At 43.2% G+C, this 18,508-nt stretch overlaps 1 protein-coding gene and 2 pseudogenes across 1 annotated transcript in view; 2 read left to right on the forward strand and 1 right to left on the reverse strand.

The window, feature by feature from the left end:
* Positions 1 to 18,508, forward strand: part of mi (cyclin E-interacting protein minus) — a 120,479-nt gene that overhangs the window by 37,799 nt on the left and 64,172 nt on the right. Inside the window, exons 6-8 of the mRNA XM_080274823.1 lie at positions 4,075 to 4,251; positions 7,805 to 7,996; positions 10,128 to 10,208. Coding sequence (XP_080130949.1) covers positions 4,075 to 4,251; positions 7,805 to 7,996; positions 10,128 to 10,208 — 450 coding nt within the window. The remainder of the gene's footprint in view (positions 1 to 4,074; positions 4,252 to 7,804; positions 7,997 to 10,127; positions 10,209 to 18,508) is intronic.
* Positions 2,662 to 2,759, reverse strand: LOC145402999 (5S ribosomal RNA; annotated as a pseudogene).
* Positions 14,532 to 15,781, forward strand: LOC145402835 (uncharacterized; annotated as a pseudogene).

Raw genomic sequence — 18,508 nt, forward strand, 5'->3', positions numbered from 1 at the left:
ATTCCTCTGCCCTGCCCCTTTAGCCATTAAGCTAAGCCACGCCTGCTTCCAGTGACCATATATTGCTTTGTGGCTGGCGTGAGAATAATGTCAGTTGGTGTAATCCTGCCACGGGAAGAGGATCTCAAGAATAGTGCCGAGCTGTGAAGACCCCATCTTGCGGCATATCACCCAGTCTCTAGCAATTCTACGACCCCCGCATCTCCCCACCGAATTGGTGATTGGCAATAGTGGACATCAGCAATGGGCATTGCAATGGCCTGAGTAGCAGAGCCACCCAGTCTCTTTGCAGCCACGACTCCATTTTCTCCACTGACCAGTATTTTCTTTAAGTGTTTTCTAGGCTTCAGAGTATTAGCTAGTTGTTTGATTGCGTGAGTGAGTGATTACTCGTATAAATTATCTTGTAATGTAAGAATTCATTTTGTTTGTAATTAATGAATTTACAGATCATGTCTTTGTGCTTGATTAAATGTAAGAATCGTGTTTCATTTCTTCATATCATGCTTACTTTAGTTTGCTACTCCCAATTTGCACAAGCTTCTTATATTTATCATGACTGGTAGTTAAGCCATTTCTTTCATATTAATTCATAAATCTGTTTGTGCCTGCCAGGAGTTAGCACCAGCAAGATTCTGTCTTTGTTAGTATTAATTATCAGTTGTCAGGGGTAAGGAGACTTTCCCAGACGTTAACAGTATCAAGAATTCAGCATTTGTGAGTGATTATTCTCCAATGTGTACTGTTGAGTACGTTTATGAAATTGTCATCTTTAGAAAATTGGCAGAGTAAGCCAGAATAAAGTAAAACTTACTACTTTATTTCTTAAGTAGATGGCCCTCGTGTCAGTGGTGACTTTATTTTTTTCTTCCATAAGTAGTGGAGATATATTCAGTATACAGTGTTTTTATTCCCACCGTGGCAGCTGATGACTTATTTGCAGTTTATTCATATTTCACATCCCCCTTGACACCTACCATATATCTCTTTTATAACCCCATCCATATACAGATTGAACAGCCATGGAGACATGACACATCGCTGTTTCGATCCAGCATTTAGGTAGAAGAATTCATTCTGTTCACCATCCACACGCACAACAGCCTTAGCACCCTCATATGTACTCTTCACGGCATTCAACAGCATCCCATTTACTCCATATATTCTTAACCCTTGGATTGCACAATTACCTTTTTTTTATCCCACCTTGTGGTATGCAAGAAACGAAGGAAAAAAGTTTTTTATTTTTTTTTTATTTTATTTATTTATTTTTTTATTATAGACTTGAAGATAAACATCGAGGGCATCATCTGGTGAAAAAAAAATCACTCTCTTTCCGTCTTTGCGTAGGGCCATGCATAAGTTTACGTACGTCTATCATTCTATCTGTCTATTGCCAGATGCCTTAATCCAACAAGGGGTGGCCACAAACAAATTGCCTCCACGTCGCCCTGTCCCCTGCCATTCACTGTCCTGCTCCCAGCTCACACCCCTCTCTCTCATATACCTGTTCACTCCATCCCTCCATCTCATCCTTGGCCTCCCCCCCACTCTCTCCCCCTCCACCTCATTCACATACACTCTCCTCATCAGTGTCTCACTCTCCATTCTTTCCACATGGCCAAACCACCTCAATGTGTTTCTCCAAACGCTTCCTGTCACATCCACAACCACGCCACAACGCTCCTTCACATCCTCATTCGTCAGTCTGCCTCTCCATGTGACTCCACATGCTCCTCTCAAATAACTCATTTCCACTGCTCTCACTCTTGACTTCTGTCCCTCCAACAAGGTCCAAGCATCACTTCCATATGTTAGAGTAGGTATCGCAATTGTCATGTAGTAACTTTTTCACTTCCATGCTCACTTCCCTGTTTCTTATCACTGCTTTCAGGGAACCAGCAACCTTTTTTCTTTGTTGTACCCTTTCAAGCACATCACCCTCCAAACTTCCATCCTTACTCAACACACTACCCAAATACTTAAATGCACTCACATTTTTCCATTTCTTCATCATCCAGCCTCACCGTACATTCACTGACTTCGCTTTTCTCGAAGACCATACCTTTACTCTTCACTGCATTCACCCTTAGATTCCATTTCTTACACACTCTTCCAAGCTCATTCACCAAACCTTGCAGCTCCCCTTCGTCTTCACTTAACAACACAGTATCATGCGCAAACAACAGTACAGGGAGTTTCCAAACTCGGCCATCTCTCATTAGGGCCACTCCAACATCTACTGCCCTAACTTGTATCTCTTTTATAACCCCATCCATATACAGATTGAACAACCATGGAGACATGACACATCCCTGTTTCAGTCCAACCATCAAGTAGAAAAATTCACTCAGTTCACTATCCACATGCACTGCAGCCTTAGCCACCTCATACATACTCTTCACAGCATTCAACACCTTCCCATCTGCTCCATATATTCTTAATACTTTCTACAATCCTTGTCTGTCCACCTTGTCATATGCTTTCCCCAGATCCTTGAAGGCCGCATACAACTTCTTTTCATTCATCATTCATTCATTGCCAAACGCCATGTATCCCAAATGGGGTGGCCAAGGGCTTAGAGTTAATTGTTTTACAGGGAGGGGCACTAATCCTCCACCAACCCCACTGGACACATAGGGAGAACGTTATGCCAACAGCATATGGTGTTCCCAGGCGGTCACCCATCCAAGTACTAACCACACCCAACGTTACTTAACTTCGCTGATCGGACGGGGAAGCGGTGTACTCAACGTGGTTCTTTTCCTTCTTTAGAAAAAAAAGAAGGAAATTTTTTTTTTTTTTTTTTTTTTTAAATTATAAACTTAAAGATAAACATCCAGGGCATCATCTGGTGGAAAAAAAAAAAAATTTCTCCGCCTTTGCATAGGGCCGTGCATAAGTTTACGTGCGTGAGCAGTGAAAAAAAAAAAAATGTGTTTTTGTTCATTATAAACTTGTAGATAAACATCCAGGGCATCATCTGGTGAAAAGAAAAATATCTCTCTCTGTCTTTGTGTAGTGCCATGTGTAAGTTTGCATAGGGGTCGAGCTGTTTACGGTGATGCATGGCCAACACAGCCTGAGCTGTGGCTCGCAGTGCGATGCTACCTAGCTGGAGCTGTGGTTCGCAATCCACGGGTTAATATTTTCCACATTCCGTGTCTATCCACTCAGTCATGTTTTCTCCAAATCCATGAAGTCTGCATACAGCATCTTTCCTTTCTGTTGAAACTTTTCCACTAAAGACCTAAGGATGAATATCTGATCTACATAACCTCTTTCCCCTCATAAATCCTCCCTGTTCTTCTTCAGCTTAATCATCTGTTATTTCCCTAACTCTCTCAGTAAGTATCCTACCATATACTTTTCCTGTTGCTAAGAAGGCAAATGCCCCTATTATTACCACAAACTTCTTTTTCCCCCTTTTCCTTTGTACAGAGGCATAGTTATACCTGGCTTCCAGTCCTCCGGGACTCTACCATCCTCCCAAGCCGATCTACACATCATCCATATCCTCTCTACTACTATCTCACCCTCATGCTTCATCGTTTCACCACACACTCCAACAATTCCTGGAGCTTTTTCCCATTGTGACTTTCTTCATTGCCTCCACTACTTCCATCCTACTCATATCTTCCTTCCTTCTGTCCTTACCACTTTGTACACTGTAATTAACCTTTTTTTATTCCCAGTGTTGTTCCTAGAGTTTGTACTGTATGTGTATATGAATGAGTGTCAGGAAGTAAAATTTTTTCAAGAGAGGAATTTGGGAAATCAGAGGGATTTCACCAGAGTAGTTAGCCATATAACAGGAGTCTCAGTAGTGCAAATTCCCAGATTACATTAGCTGTGCAAACTGAAGATCTGTTGTTGCTAGATTTCTGCATTACTTGGAGCTTTTAGCCAGTTGAACTTGACATAAAAACAGTAGTTTTTCAGATACATACCGTATGTATAACAAGAAGAAAATGATGATTACTAGTTAAGGGTGAGTTTCATGCAATGACTTAGTATTATAAGTAAAGTATTAAGTGAATGAGTTGCATTCACACATGGTTGCTATTTTTTCAGGAAACCCTTTACTTCTTGCCAACCGCTGAGGTAGTGACTGACTTTGATATCGGCACACTGCCATGGGTGTACTTGCGTCATGGTGGTGTATACAGGATTGGCCCAGCAGTGTTCTCTGATGACGAAGACCAGGACGAGGCGGCAGCACTCATTTCAATGCTGACTGCTCATGCCGGAGTAAGTAATTTGTGTGTATTATTAGAAAATCAGAGTAGGACCAAAGAGTGTTGACTTTTCAGTACCTTCTTACTTTATGTGAAAAGTGTATTACAGTCACATACAGTATTGCCTTTGATTAATAAAAAAAATGTCTCCATGGTTCTTCAGTCTGTATATGGATGAGGTTAAAAATGAGGTACAAGGTAGACCAGTGGATGTTGGAGTGTCCCTAATGAGAGAGGGTACCATTTGGAAACTTTCTGTACTGTTGTTTGCAGATGGTACTGCATTGTTAAGTGAAAATGAAGTGGAACTGCAAGGCTTAGTAAATGAGTTTGGGAGTATGCAAGGCTTAGCAAATGAGTTTGGGCGTATGTAAAGATCAGAATCTAAAGCTGAATGTAGGGAAGAGTAAAGTCATGATCTTCAATGAAAATGAAGTAACTGAATGTTGTGGGGCTGGATAATGAGGAGATCGAAAATGTGAGTGCATTTAAGTACTTGGGTGGTGTTATGAGTAAGAATGGAAATTTAGAGGGTTAAGTGCTTGAAAGGGTACAACAAGGAAGAAATGTTGCTGGTTCCTTGAAAGCAGTGATAAGAAACAGGGAAGTGAGCATGGAAGTGAAAAAGTTACAGCATGACAGCATTGGGATACAAACTCTATCATATGGAAGTGAAGCGTGGACCTTGTTGGATGGACAGAAGTCAAGAGTGAGGGCAGTGGATATGAGTTGTTTGAGAGGAGCATGTGGAGTCACATGGAGAGACAGACAGACAAATGAGGAAGTGAAGGAGCGTTGTGGTGTGGATGTGGATGTGATAAGAAGCGTTAGGAGAAACACATTGAGGTGGTTTGGCCATGTGGAGAGGATGAAGAGTGAGAGACTGATGAGGAGAGTGTATGTGAGTGAGGTGGAGTGGGGGAGAGGGAGGGTGAGGCCAAGGATGAGATGGAGGGATGGAGTGGAGAAGCATATGAGAGAGGGTGTGTGTGAGCTGGGAGCAGGGCAGTGAAATGGCAAGAGGCAGGGCTACATGGAGGCAATTTGTTTATGGCCACCCCTTCTGGGATTAAGGCATCTGGTAATAGATAGATAGAGAGTATGTATAGATATGTATATTTTATATATATATACTGTATATATAAATATATATTATATATATATAATATATATAAATATATATACATATATAATATATATGTATAACATATATATATTATATATACATATATATAAAATATATATATATATATATATATATATATATATATATATATATATATATATATATATAATATATATACTGTATAAACATATATATCGTTTCATTTCATTTTTAAAGGCTCCAACATGCTTGCGTGTGTCGGCCTTGGTCACCTAATGGCGGCTCTTCACGCTGCATGATCCATTGCAGCCTCCCTGTTCAGTACCTTAACCCTGAGGTCACACTTTATGACCTCGTCCCATGTCTTTCTCGGTCTACCCCTCATAACCCCACCCCCAATATTAACACTTCTCACCTTCCTCACCCAATTATCATCCCCCATCCTCTCCACATGTCCAAACCATCTCAATCTACCTCTCCTCATCACAACACCAATACACTCTAGTCCCATCCTACCTCTCAACTCTTCCACACTGCACATCCACCTAATCATTGTCATTTCTGTATGTCTGAGCCGGCAAATATCTTCCTCCTTCACTGCCCAGGTCTCACTACCATACAGCATTACACTTCTGACACATGCTGCATACAAAGACCCCATAGCACGTAGGGAGAGTCCTCTCAATGTCAGGAGAGGCAAGAGCTCCCTGAACTTCTTCCAACCACTTCTCACCCTAGCCACAGAGCTAGCTCCAGCCCCACCTCCAGCACACAACATGTCTCCCAAATAACAAAACTCTTCGACACATATATATATGTAATATAAAATACATACTGTATATATATATATATATATATATATATATATATATATATATATATAATATACACATACACAGTATGTCACAGAAGTTCTTTTGGGGAATCATCATCATCATCATCCGGACCTCCTTTCCCAACCGAGGACAGGTGGAATCCTGTGAAAAATATTTGCCTCCAAGTTCATGAGATTATACTGAGAAACATTGGCTGATACTTGTTATAAAAGCATACAAGTCATGATCAGTCACCTTTTCTGTGATTCATATGCTGTCCCCCCCCCCCTTTTTTTTTACCATTATTTGTATTTATTTATTTTTTTTAGTACCCTGTTTACTTAACATTGGACCCAAGGATATATTATATAATATAAACTTACTGTATAACATTTTAATCATCCTTGCAGACATATGTAATGGTACTTGGGAGAAACCATTATTGCTGACATTCAGTGTATGTGTATGCAAACTAGTGTAGGAATGCATCGGTAAATGTATGAACAGTTGACCCTTCTCCAATGTGAAAGATGAATTCCTGGAGGTAGCATGTTTCAGAGGATCACATTAGAAGGAGTATGTACAGCATCATATGGAAAAATAGAGGTAATGTCTCCAGGCCTTGTGCAAGAGGAGAGAATCTTGGATCACAGAGTCAAATTTGGGCTGTATAAACAAGTCTAAAAGTACATCCCCATTCACAGCATAATTTTAACTAGAAACAAGATATAGGCACCACTAAATGACAGAACTGAGAATATTACTCTGAGAAAGATTTGGGATAGGAGATATTATGGAAGTGATGCAAACCAGTAGGTTTAAGATGGTTTGGACATGTCAAAAGGAGAGGGGAGGGGGACTGGTCAAGGAGGGTCACGGTTATGAGTGAGGGAAGACTTCCCAAGGGCAGACCAAGGAAGAAGTGGGGTAGGATCCTGAGTGGAGACCAGGTTAAGGGAATGAGTTGGCTGTTGGCTTAAGATTGTGACATATGGAGAGCTGCCATCAACTGATTAAACAAACCTAGCATTATCAGTAGTCTCTAAATGTAAGCATAGACAAGAGGCAACATACCCCCTCCTCAGCTGTTTTGAGTCTGGGGTGATTCCTCCCACTACAGTTTGACATGCTAGGGTGGAGAATATGCAGAGTACCCTACTTCTTAGTGGCTGAACCTACTTTTTAGGAATATTGATTAAAAAATGCGGAATTCTGTGTCTCGGCATGTAAGGGATTTTTAGTATCACCCAGTCACCTAAATCAGAATCCACAGGTGTAGATTCTTGTTTATGTAGTGATCCTTGTCCTTCTTATCATTATCATTATGGTCATCCTATCTCACATGGGGTAAGGGGGATCCCAAAATAGGGAAAAGCAAGGGCAAGTGTAGGAAAACAGTTTCTTTACTGCTCACTGAAGTACTTCATACATCATTTTATTTATTGATGAAATCTTCAAAATTTTCTGCTCTACTTCACAACCTTAATGCTTTACATAAATTTTGTACTTTATTGTGCTTGTGGAAAAGACCATTCCACTGGCTTTCAAGTGTGTCATCATACTATCTCACAAATATATTTTCCACAAAGTGAGGTTTTATTTTTTATTACAGCATATAAGCTAATGTGCGTCATTACATTATGCAGGTGGCAACACTGGTCCGTCTTCATTACTCCCCTTATCCCCCTTTGGTGGAGGGCCTGCGATCCTTGAACACAGAGGAGTGGAAGAGAATTCATGCAGAGGGACTTTTTGACCTTACACCTTCACTACAGTTCAAAGGCTTCCACCTCACATTCAATATGGTTATTTTGAGTGAAGGTGCAGAGAAAGGCCAGGTTAGTTCAGTATCTCTGTAATAGTGCAGTTCTGATGACATATTACATAAATACTTATTCATGTAACTATCAACAAATCTACAGTTTTTATTTTAAAGTGATGGAAAAATATACATATAATACCACAGGTTCCTGGTATTCATGGCTAATGGGGTGCTTTGGAGCCGCCAATGAAGTGGTCAAGCCTGCCATTGACAGTGAGCAGTTGCACTCTCATGAATCATTAATAATATATCTTTGTGTGGACTTATGATTCAAATTAATGTTTGTAATGTGTAGAGGAATTATTTTTTTCTCAAATAATTGAGAAGAAATGAAGGCAAACTACTTATTATTTTCATAGTAATACGTAAAAAATATTTATCCAGCTAGATTAGCATCAAATGAACTCCAAGATCCTCATTTATTTTGCATGAGTAGTCTTTTCAGTACAAAAGAGGTGGAGTTACATTACTCACTATTGGCTGGAACGAAATACTTTGTAATTGCCCTCTTCAAGTCGATTACTAGCCAATATAAGTAAAAAATCGGTACGACGCTCGTAACATCCCAAATATCGAAGTGGCACATGCGCATTGAAGGTACAGTCCCTGGGACAAGATAGACTCTGCTTTTGTTTACTAATATTGCGGCACCAAAGATTTTGTAATATTCACATTTGAGGACATCAAGATAATTTCAGAAAGGCTGTCTTAGATAAATATTTTTACAGATCAGCTTCTAACTAACTGCTCTATGCTGCAGGATATTACCAAATTCTTCTGTTACTGTGCTTTCATTTCACCAAAGATTTTGTGTGCATGTGGGACAAGGGGGATGTTGTTGATAGTGAGGTGTGAGTTATGACTGTGTTCTACCATAAAAGAGGCCATTCTGAGTCTTTTTGTAGTACACCAATCATGAAGTGTGTGTGGGAGTGTTAAGTCATCTGTGTAGGAAGCAGTGTGTACTTTGTGAGTGAAAGTGAAAAGCACATATTTATTTATATATATATATATATATATATATATATATATATATATATATATATATATTTTCTATATATATACTTATTATAGAGAATATATTCTATTCTGGATTCATTAGCCACTTTGAGAAATATATACATACTGTATATGACACTATATTATCCAAATTGTTTATTTTGTAATTTCATCATTCATAATCTGAGGAAATTGATGGCCACCCCTATTAATGCACAGGGGAACACAACAGTACGATCCTGACATTTCAGGTTCTCAGCGTGAGTCCTCTCGACTTCAGTCCAGCCTTCCGACCTCTCTCAGAGCAGGCAAAAAATGACTGTTGACCGTTCCTGGATTTGGGACGGTTTGTCAAAATCGTTGACTGAAGGCGAATTTAGGCACTAATAAATTTAAGTTAGTAAATTGTCTCAGAGGAGGAAAATATGACTTTCCTCATTGAAACCATATATTAAGAGATACAAATCTACTCATATCTAAAGAATTAACATAGAAAACATTAAATTATAAGGGATGAATGAGCTGACTAGTTGCTAGACTTGCCAGATTAGAATATTTTTACCTTTTTGTATGACTCATACAAATGAATAAGCTCTTGTTGTGTGTATTCATTGGAGAGTGTAAGTGGTTTGGTAAGTAGGAATGACATTAATCCTATCACAAGTGCACACAAACAAATGCAGCATATGATTCATGAGCATGCGTGTCCTACGACGTCTGTGGCAGGCTCGACCATGACGATTGTCAATTGTCTTCCACCCCATAAAGTACCCCATTGACTCTAGAGTTGGGATGAGAACAGGGAAATATTAAATACAGACTGGAAAATTATATGTTAAAAAAAAATTAAGTGGTTCCTACCATCCTCAAACTAACTCTTATTTTACCCTAATATTGCCACTTCACCAGAACTATCCATCATATGATATATGCAGTATTTCAGAATGTTTTAACCCCTTCAGCATGATGATGTAATTTTAACTTTGTTCTTGCTACTTTCAGGCAGCTTGTATACAGTATTCCCAAACAGTCCCATTTTCACTGCCGTAACAAAGCACTTCAAACAGATGTTTCAGTCTCACACCCATAATCCTTGAGCTGCTGTCAAGGCCTTTACATGCTATATAAACTAATTCTTTTATCAACAGGCCCTAATGGTGGCACTTCAAAATCCAAGTTCCTGTGGAGAAGATGTCATGAAATTTATCAGCAAAACCAGCTGTATCCAGGTAACTGTTCTGCTGCTTATTGGTATATTAGGTACTTTTTACAGTACTCAAGGCATAATGTTTGCAGACATCTACAAAACTCTGCACTAGTTTACCAAGCTCTGTCTGTGCATGTAGTGCCTTGGGAGTAAATATAGAAAAGAGTAAAGTGATGGTTATTGAGAGAGAAGATGACTCCCAGCGTTATGTTACAGTGAATGGAGAGAGACTGGAATTGGTGAGAGAGTTCAAATACCTGAGTACAGTGACAGAGAAGAGAGGTAAATCTGCAAAAGAAGTGGAACGTAGGGTGACACAAGGAAGGAAAGTAGCTGGTGCTACGAAGGCCTTGATAAAAAACAGAGCCTTGAGTATTGCAGCTATATGAGGCATACATGAAGGAATGTTAGTGCCAACTTTAAGATACGGATACGAGACTATAGTGTGGCATAAAAATGAAAAGTTAATCTATGGATTGTGCATTTACTTTTTTTTTTTTATCCCACCCTGTGGTGTGAAAAAAAAAAAAAATAATAATAATAATAATAAACTTGAAGATAAACAACCATTGCATCATCTGGTGAAAAAATATATATATATCTCTCTTCATCTTTGTGTAGCGCTGTGCATAAATTTGCATAAGGATGGAGTAGTTAGCGGTGATGCACGACCACTGGGAGGTTACCGCAGCCCGAGCTGTGGCTTTGCAACGTGGCACTTCCCAGCCTAATCTGTGACTTGCAATGCGCCACTTCCCAGCCTGAGCTGTGGCTTGCAACACGGCGCTTCCCAGCCTGAGCTGTGGCTCACAATCCACGCGTTAAGAGTAAGGGCAGTGGAGATGGGACTGAAGGAATGCATGTGGAGTATGGAGAATGGATAGGATACGGAATAATGTGATACGTGGAAGATGCGGAGTGGGGAAATCTGTGGACACCAGAATCAAAGAGAGTTTACTGACATGGTATGCTCATGGGGAGAGAATGGATGACAATAGAGTGGTGAAAAGGTTATATCTGAGCAAACTTGTAGGAGCGAGGAGGTGGGGTAGGCCAAGTAGAAGGTGGAGGGATGTGGTGAATGAGTGTGTGAGAGTAAGGGCTTTATGATATGTTGGGCTGCTTGGCAGCGTTATGGGAGAGCAGGGCCCTACCTGCTCCTGCCAGAATGTATCAGGAGACAAGTAAGGGAAGGCTAGGCACCTGCTATTTCCCTGAACCTCCTCCTACATGGCGCAGTGATTGGTCCCATCTATGTGCCTACCATGGCTACTCGGCTTCTACGCCTGCCCACTTCTGCTTCCAGGGCCTTCCAGGTCCTTAAATCTGGCCCAAGAGGCCATTTCCACATTGCAGCAGAGATTGGCATCGTTAGCATCCTGACAGCAACCCCTGCCTTAGATTCCTGCATTTGCTGCCCCGGACAAGTGTGAAGTGGAGATACCTCCAGCAGCCTTTCATTTGTGGAGGCAATCCGTGGAATGCTGGGAGAAACTCAATGGCTGGCCACCACCAGATGCGGTCCTGCATATACACCTGTGTTGCACCCCTGCCCTACAGTTCTCCCTAATGAAGTGGAACTCCCTATCATCGTTGGAGGCACTGGATGCCATCAAAAGGATTGTGCTCAAAGCATCAAACCAGGCAGTTAATAGGAGCCCCCACAAACTCCTAAAAGTTGCCAGTGTTCGCCGGATCACTAAATTGCGTTGGGTCACTACCCACTCAGAGCTGGTATACCTTCCTTTAAAAAAATTTCTGTCGGGATTATTACTCATGCATAAAGCATGATACCAGTATTATATTCATAGTAGATATTTTACTGATGCTGTAAATGAGATTTATGCCAAAAAGCTTTCCATGGAGTTTACTAAAAAGCATGAAATCTTATTGTGTGTTTTTGCATTCAGCACATTTTTACCAAGTGTTATGAATCTCAGTTGTTGGAAAAATATATCATACAGTTTCCAAAGATCGTAATCTTTCATCTGGCAAATCCTGACATGATTCTATCCATTATACACTTAATAATAGTATGACTTGTACGGCCGAAATTGTACGGGACCGAGATCAGCCGACCCGAATTTTTAAAGGCATGATATTCCTCTTGCTTTGAGAAAACGTCTCAGTTCTGCTACAGTCTATTTTTCCACATATATTTTACCTGCGCAGTGGACCATGACACTATATTTTCCGGAATCAGTGAGTAATTTCAAAAGGTGCAGGAGTCAGGTGTGGTGTATACACACCATCAGCGCCGTCCTGGGCCCCTGGCGGCGGGCGCACAAACTACGCCACGCTGCCCATGAGGAAGCGCCTCCATATGAGCTCAGTGGGTTCATACGATCTTTGATTGTGTAAGTACCCTATTTCCCTCATTTCTTATGTAAGATACAATTTCTTTATACACATTAACAATTTTTCCTTACAGATGTACATTCACCACCTAAGAAAATGACTGTGATCATTACCCAGGCAACATAATAATCGCATGTGGACTGTCCCTAAACTGAGATGGACGTAACCTTCCATTTCTATTATATTTTGGTAAAGAAACCATTTTTTCTCCAGTATTATATGTAGATAAATAAAAACAAAGTCCTATTTTCAGTAAAGTAACACAAAAATTGTATTACAGAGGGTAATTCAAGTTGACCCCACTTTTGCATTTTACATTAAGTTACCCGGCGAGCAGTGACATCTTTTTCCAGTTTGTGGGGGCTCCTATTGATGCAACTTTTTTAGTAGAAATCAGTTACCCAGTGAATCTATCAGTGTTTATTTTGCGAGATCCACCCAGAGTGCTGCCAACTGTGAGTTTCAGTGCCTCCATTGCAATGGTGATCTGTCGGAGTACATGCTTTTTGCGGAAAGTGTTTGTCGGTATGCATAATCCATTCCTCAAAAGAGAGGTGTTTCGGTTGTGTAATAATTTGAGTGATGCGGATACTTTGTGTAAATAATGCTCTACATTTGAAGCAGCCCACAAAGACGCCAGTGTTGGCAGGCTAGAGCTCAGTGGCAGGCGTCATGCCTCTACCAGACGCGCTTCAGAGAGACGAGACTCTGAGCATGGGAGCTCGCAAGCCCACTCCTGTGTCTACCCTATTCTAAATTCCCAGGGCCCACCCCTGTCCCAACTGCGGTGGCTCGTACCCACCAGGAAAGTCGTCATGTCCTGCAAGGCCCCTAGCATGTCACCAGTGCAGTAAAACCAGCCACTTCAAGAAGTTGTGTAGGAGCAAAGGTAGGCCACCAGGTGTTGGACTGCCGGCATTAGCAGGCGATACCTAAGAGGTTTGCGGGGCTGTGGTTGTCACTGGCACCAACTCATAGGTCCAGCCTGTGCTTTGGGTAACTTTTAACCACCAGTGTGGCAAGAAATCCCATTCGGTCCAAGTTGTGGCAGACACCGGGGCACAGGTGTATGTGGCTGACCTGGCACTCCTGGAGTCTCTCACCCCACAGCCTGTGCTGTTGCAATGTTGGGTTGGCTTAAAGGATGTGGCAAACATGCTACTACAGCCAATGGGATCTACCGTGTGCAACATACATTATATCAGCCTTTCCACTACCCAGGACGTCTGCTTTTTTGAGTCGGCCCGATAGTGTTACCTCTCACTTCCAGCGTTCAGGGAATTGGGTCTGGTACACCCTGACTTCCCATATCAGTCCTGATTGGTTGTGTCAGTTGCCGCAGGTGGCAGCAGCTCCCCAGACCTAGCAGACAACTTGCCACAGAGGCCTGACACCATGCCCATTCTGCTCTTGGAGGAAAGTGTCCCACCATTGGAGGCATGGTTCCACCAGGACTTTTCGGGGTCCACCTTCAGCACTGACAGGTGCCCTCTCCCAGACATGTCAGGCGAGCCACACAGGATACATCTGCATTCTGATGCTGTGCCATACGGCTGCCACACCCCTGTATCTGTGCCACAACACTGGGAGACTAAGGTCAAGAATCAGCTGGACGAGGATGTACAAAAGGGTGTGATTGAGCCATTGCTAATGGGGGAGGCAACCAAGTGATGCTCAAGGATGGTGGTAGTGGCCAAAAAATCGGGGCACCCGAGGTGCACTGTCAACTTCCTGAAACTCAATGCTGCTTGCCATAGAGAGAGACACCACATCCCCACGCCCTTCAATATGGTTTCAGGCATCTCTGGGCCTACCTACAAGATGATTGCCAGTGCACACTGGAGCTTCCATCAGGTGGAGCCTGAGGAGTCAAGCAGGAAGCTAACGACATATATCACCCCCTGGGGTCGCTACAGGCCCTTTGGTATCCCCCATGGGACATTGTGCAGCTCCTGACGCATACACCAAGAGGCACAGTGATGCCATCATGGACGTCCCACGAAAACTTAGATGCATCAGTGACATGCTACTGTATGATGCCTGCATTGAGGATGCATTTTGGCACACCTATGACTTGTTGGAGATGTGCACCAAGAATGGCATAACCCTCAAGCCTGAGAAATTCAAGTTTGGCAGAAGGGAAGTAGAGTATGTTGGCTTCCACATAGGCAGGGACTCGTACAAACCCACAGAAGAGAGCCTGGCTGCCATCATAAACTTCACTATGACTGCCAAACCCTCCTCAACAGACCTGCGGTCCTGGCACGGATTTGTTATCAGTTGGCAACGTTTTTGGCCACAGCCCTCATCATGGGGCCCATTAGGGAGCTATTGCGCAAATCCCAGGTCAAGCAGGTGTAATGAGATGACTGCCTTCAGGAGAAGTTTCAGCAGGCAAAGGAGGCAGTGTGTCAATTGGCCATGGATGGTCTCCCCTTTTATGAGAAGAACAGATCCATGATCACCATGATGGACTGGAGCAAGGAAGGCATAGGATTTGTGGTTCTTCAGCACTACTGCTCCTGCCTGTTGACAGAGTGTCCCTTTTGCTGCAAGAACAGGTGGCACCTCTCGCTCTGTGGCAACCGACACGAGACACCAGCCGAATAGGGATACGCACCTGTGGAGGGTGTGGCATTAACATTCGTAAGGTGCCTTTGCAAAGCCCGCTTCTTTCTACACGGATGCCTCAATTTAGCCCTAGTTGCCGAACATCGCCCCCTCGTCAAGCTCCTAGGAGACAGAGCACTGAAAGACATTGTCAACCCAAGGCTGTTCACCTTGAAGGAAAAAACACTGCTCTACTGGTTCCAAGTGAAATATCTTCTGGGAAAATGGAACTGTGCTGCCAACTTTCTGTCCTGCTACCCTGCCTTCCAGGCACGGCCAGACACCACAGATGATGACTTGGCCGATGACCTGGACATGGCCATACCTATGGCCACTGTTGCTGCTCTCAGCCAGGACAGATGTATCACCCTGGACAATGTGGTGGTCCTCCAAGCCACAGCCAACAATCCCATTCACCAATTATTCCAGGCCAAAGTGTTGGCAGGTGATTGGCACATGCAGAGATCACAGGAGACTGCTTGCCTGTGTCAGTTCTTCGGTGTCAGGGACAGGCTGGCAGTGCTGCAAGGACTTGTGACTTACGCATTCTACCAAGGGTCTATCCACCTGGTTATTCCTGAGGACTTTCATCACCAGGTGGCAGCCAGTCTTCATGCTGACCACTAAGGGCTCAAAAGCATGCTAAAAAGAGCAAGGCAGGTGTTGTATTAGCCAGGCATGGAGGGCGACCTTCAGTACTGCAGAGACTCTTGTGCCATATGAAATCCCCACACCCTGTCCCAGGCAGCTGAACTACTTATTCTTATGCCAGCACTGGAGTACCCTTTCCAACACACGGTGGCAGATCTGCTGCATACCTGGCATACACTGATAGACTCACGGGATGGCTGGAGATTGCCCTTTTCCAAACGACGTCACCTCCAACAAGCTCGTGGCCCAGCTTCGAAAGTACTTCCCACAGTGGGGAGCACCCGAGGGATTTCCACTGATGGCTGGAGGACCAACCTTGTTAGAGACGACATGTGTGCCTTCTTCAAGTGGTGGGGGGGTGGAGATGCGTATCTCTTCTACTCACTACCCCCAGTCCAACAGTAGAGCAGAGGCTGCTGTAAAGTCTGCCAAGAGGCTGTAACGGATGAATACAGGTGCCGGGGGCAGTCTCGACTGTGACAAGATGTCAGCAGCTCTCCTGCAATATCTGAACACACCTCTGTGCGGGGTCAACAAATCTTCAGCTCAGCTGGCAACAGGAAGACAGCTGTGTGATGGGGTACCCACAGCCAGGCAGAACTAAAAGGTGGATATACACTGGCAGCAGGCCCTCCATGACAGGGAGCTGGCAATAGCTAAGTCTCGTGGCGACATCATAGAACACCAGTGAACATCCAAAAACCTTCCCCCATTACTACTAGGCACCCAGGTATGGGTGCAGAACCAGTTGACAAGAGTCTGGAGCCTATCTGGCATCATTGTTGAGGCCCTTCCCTACCCACAGTATACTTTCAGGCTGTGTTGCAGTGGCCACCTGTTGCTACACAATTGAAGACACCTATGAGTCATCCGTGATGGGTCCCCCTCGACACCTTTGCGCCCGCCAAACCCCACTTGCACGCCTGACTCTCTGACATCACATTCACCACCCACAGCGGCCCCCACACCTGGCTAACCACACCCAGCACATCATACGCCCACACCTGGATCACCACACCCCACCCGTCAGCCTTTGCCATCTACTCAGCGTACAAGGAGAGTGTGCACACAGCCTAGCTGGCTCTCTGACTATGTGTAACATTTACCATTCACCATTCTTATTTTTTTGTAATTTACATTTATGTATCAGTGGAAAGTCCTTCCCCCCCTCCCCGTCTAACTGTCTTTATATGTATTCTGTTATTATTATTGCCAGCATAGCCCGTGTTTATGCCTTCTCTGTAATTTCATGTATATTTGCTGTATTCTCATTCATTGTCAGATATAGAACTGTTGTATACATTACAGTTATATATCTTAGAGTGGGGGGGGATATAAGGGCTGAATGATATGTTGGGCCGCTTGGCGGCACCATAAAAGAGCGGGGCCCTACCCGCTTCCACCAGAATGTATCGGAAGGCGAGTAAAAGAATGCCGGGCACCTGGTGTTTTCCTTAACCCCCTCCTACAGTGAGGAAGAGAGGTATGGCAGTTGGTGAGGCTGAAGGACTGACAAGAGATCAAGCAGGCTGGAGGAATTTTGTGTGAAGTGGATGACCATGGATTTAGCACCGCTTTCTGACATGACAGCATTCGGATTGGCTCTGTCAGATAAGTATATGTGAAGCTACAGAACATGTGAAATTTTTTTGGCCTGTCTGATGGAGCCAGGATTTTGAGGGCTTGAATGATGAGTGAATAGAAGCATGGCTCATGGACTTGGGCAACTTGGCTGTATGAATGTTGCTACTCCTCACCCTGCCCTAAGGTGGGAAAGGAGGTCTGGATGATGATGATTAATATACAATACTGACTGCATATGGACTCATCTGGAGAAGTACAGCTTTATAGAATGTAATAAAGGCGCTCCATTCGGATTGAGCCGGTGTAGGTTTATATCCAAGGGGTGGTTAGGGTTTATTGCTCACGTAATGCCACTCAGGGATGAGTGAGGCCAGCCAGTCTCATCTTAAATGTCAGGACCAACTTGCCCAGCCCCAGGCTCCTACGCTCCTCATTGGGCGACATGGGATTGGTTGATGAATGGATATTATATACTTACTTTGAAATGAAGTGTTTGATCTACAGTGGATTCTCGAATTTCGATGGGCATGGGTACCTAAAAATCACCGCGAAATTCAAAACATCGAAATTTAAACTGAACTTCTCATGGGAAAATTAGTTTGGGTCCGGGGTCTCCTAACCTAACTACATAAAATCATGATTTTTTGCCCACACCCCCTGTAAACTATAATTGTGGTTAGGTAACTATAGTTCTGCATTGTATTGCCATACTGTCAGCAAGTGTATACTTGGTGTATTTATGCCCTTTCCTGTATTGCCATTTCACCTTTAGCTGCGAAGACTTAGGTGCCAGGCTGCTCTTGTCCATTACCACTGCTGCCTGAAGAACCACTCTTGCTTGCCATCTTGAAACAGGTAAGTTGCGACGAAAATACAAAGAAAATACATATAACTAAATTGTAGTGAAATGCATGTCCACATGTGGAAGGTACAGGCTGAAAGTGCGACACTTGGCTGTAGAGGGCTGGCTGCTGGCAGGACAGTCGCAAGATGGCCGCCGACAACTGAACATCACCTTGCACATGGCTTGTTGGTGGTGCCTACTCCCATCCGGGAGCTCTTGTCCTTAAACAACATTTTTTTTTTTTTTTCCTCAGTCTCTATCATTTATTTCTATGT

This window comes from Coenobita brevimanus, chromosome 59, assembly GCF_032717465.1.
Source record: "Coenobita brevimanus isolate Jiangsu-jjx chromosome 59, ASM3271746v2, whole genome shotgun sequence".
NCBI classification, from domain to species: Eukaryota; Metazoa; Arthropoda; class Malacostraca; order Decapoda; family Coenobitidae; genus Coenobita; species Coenobita brevimanus.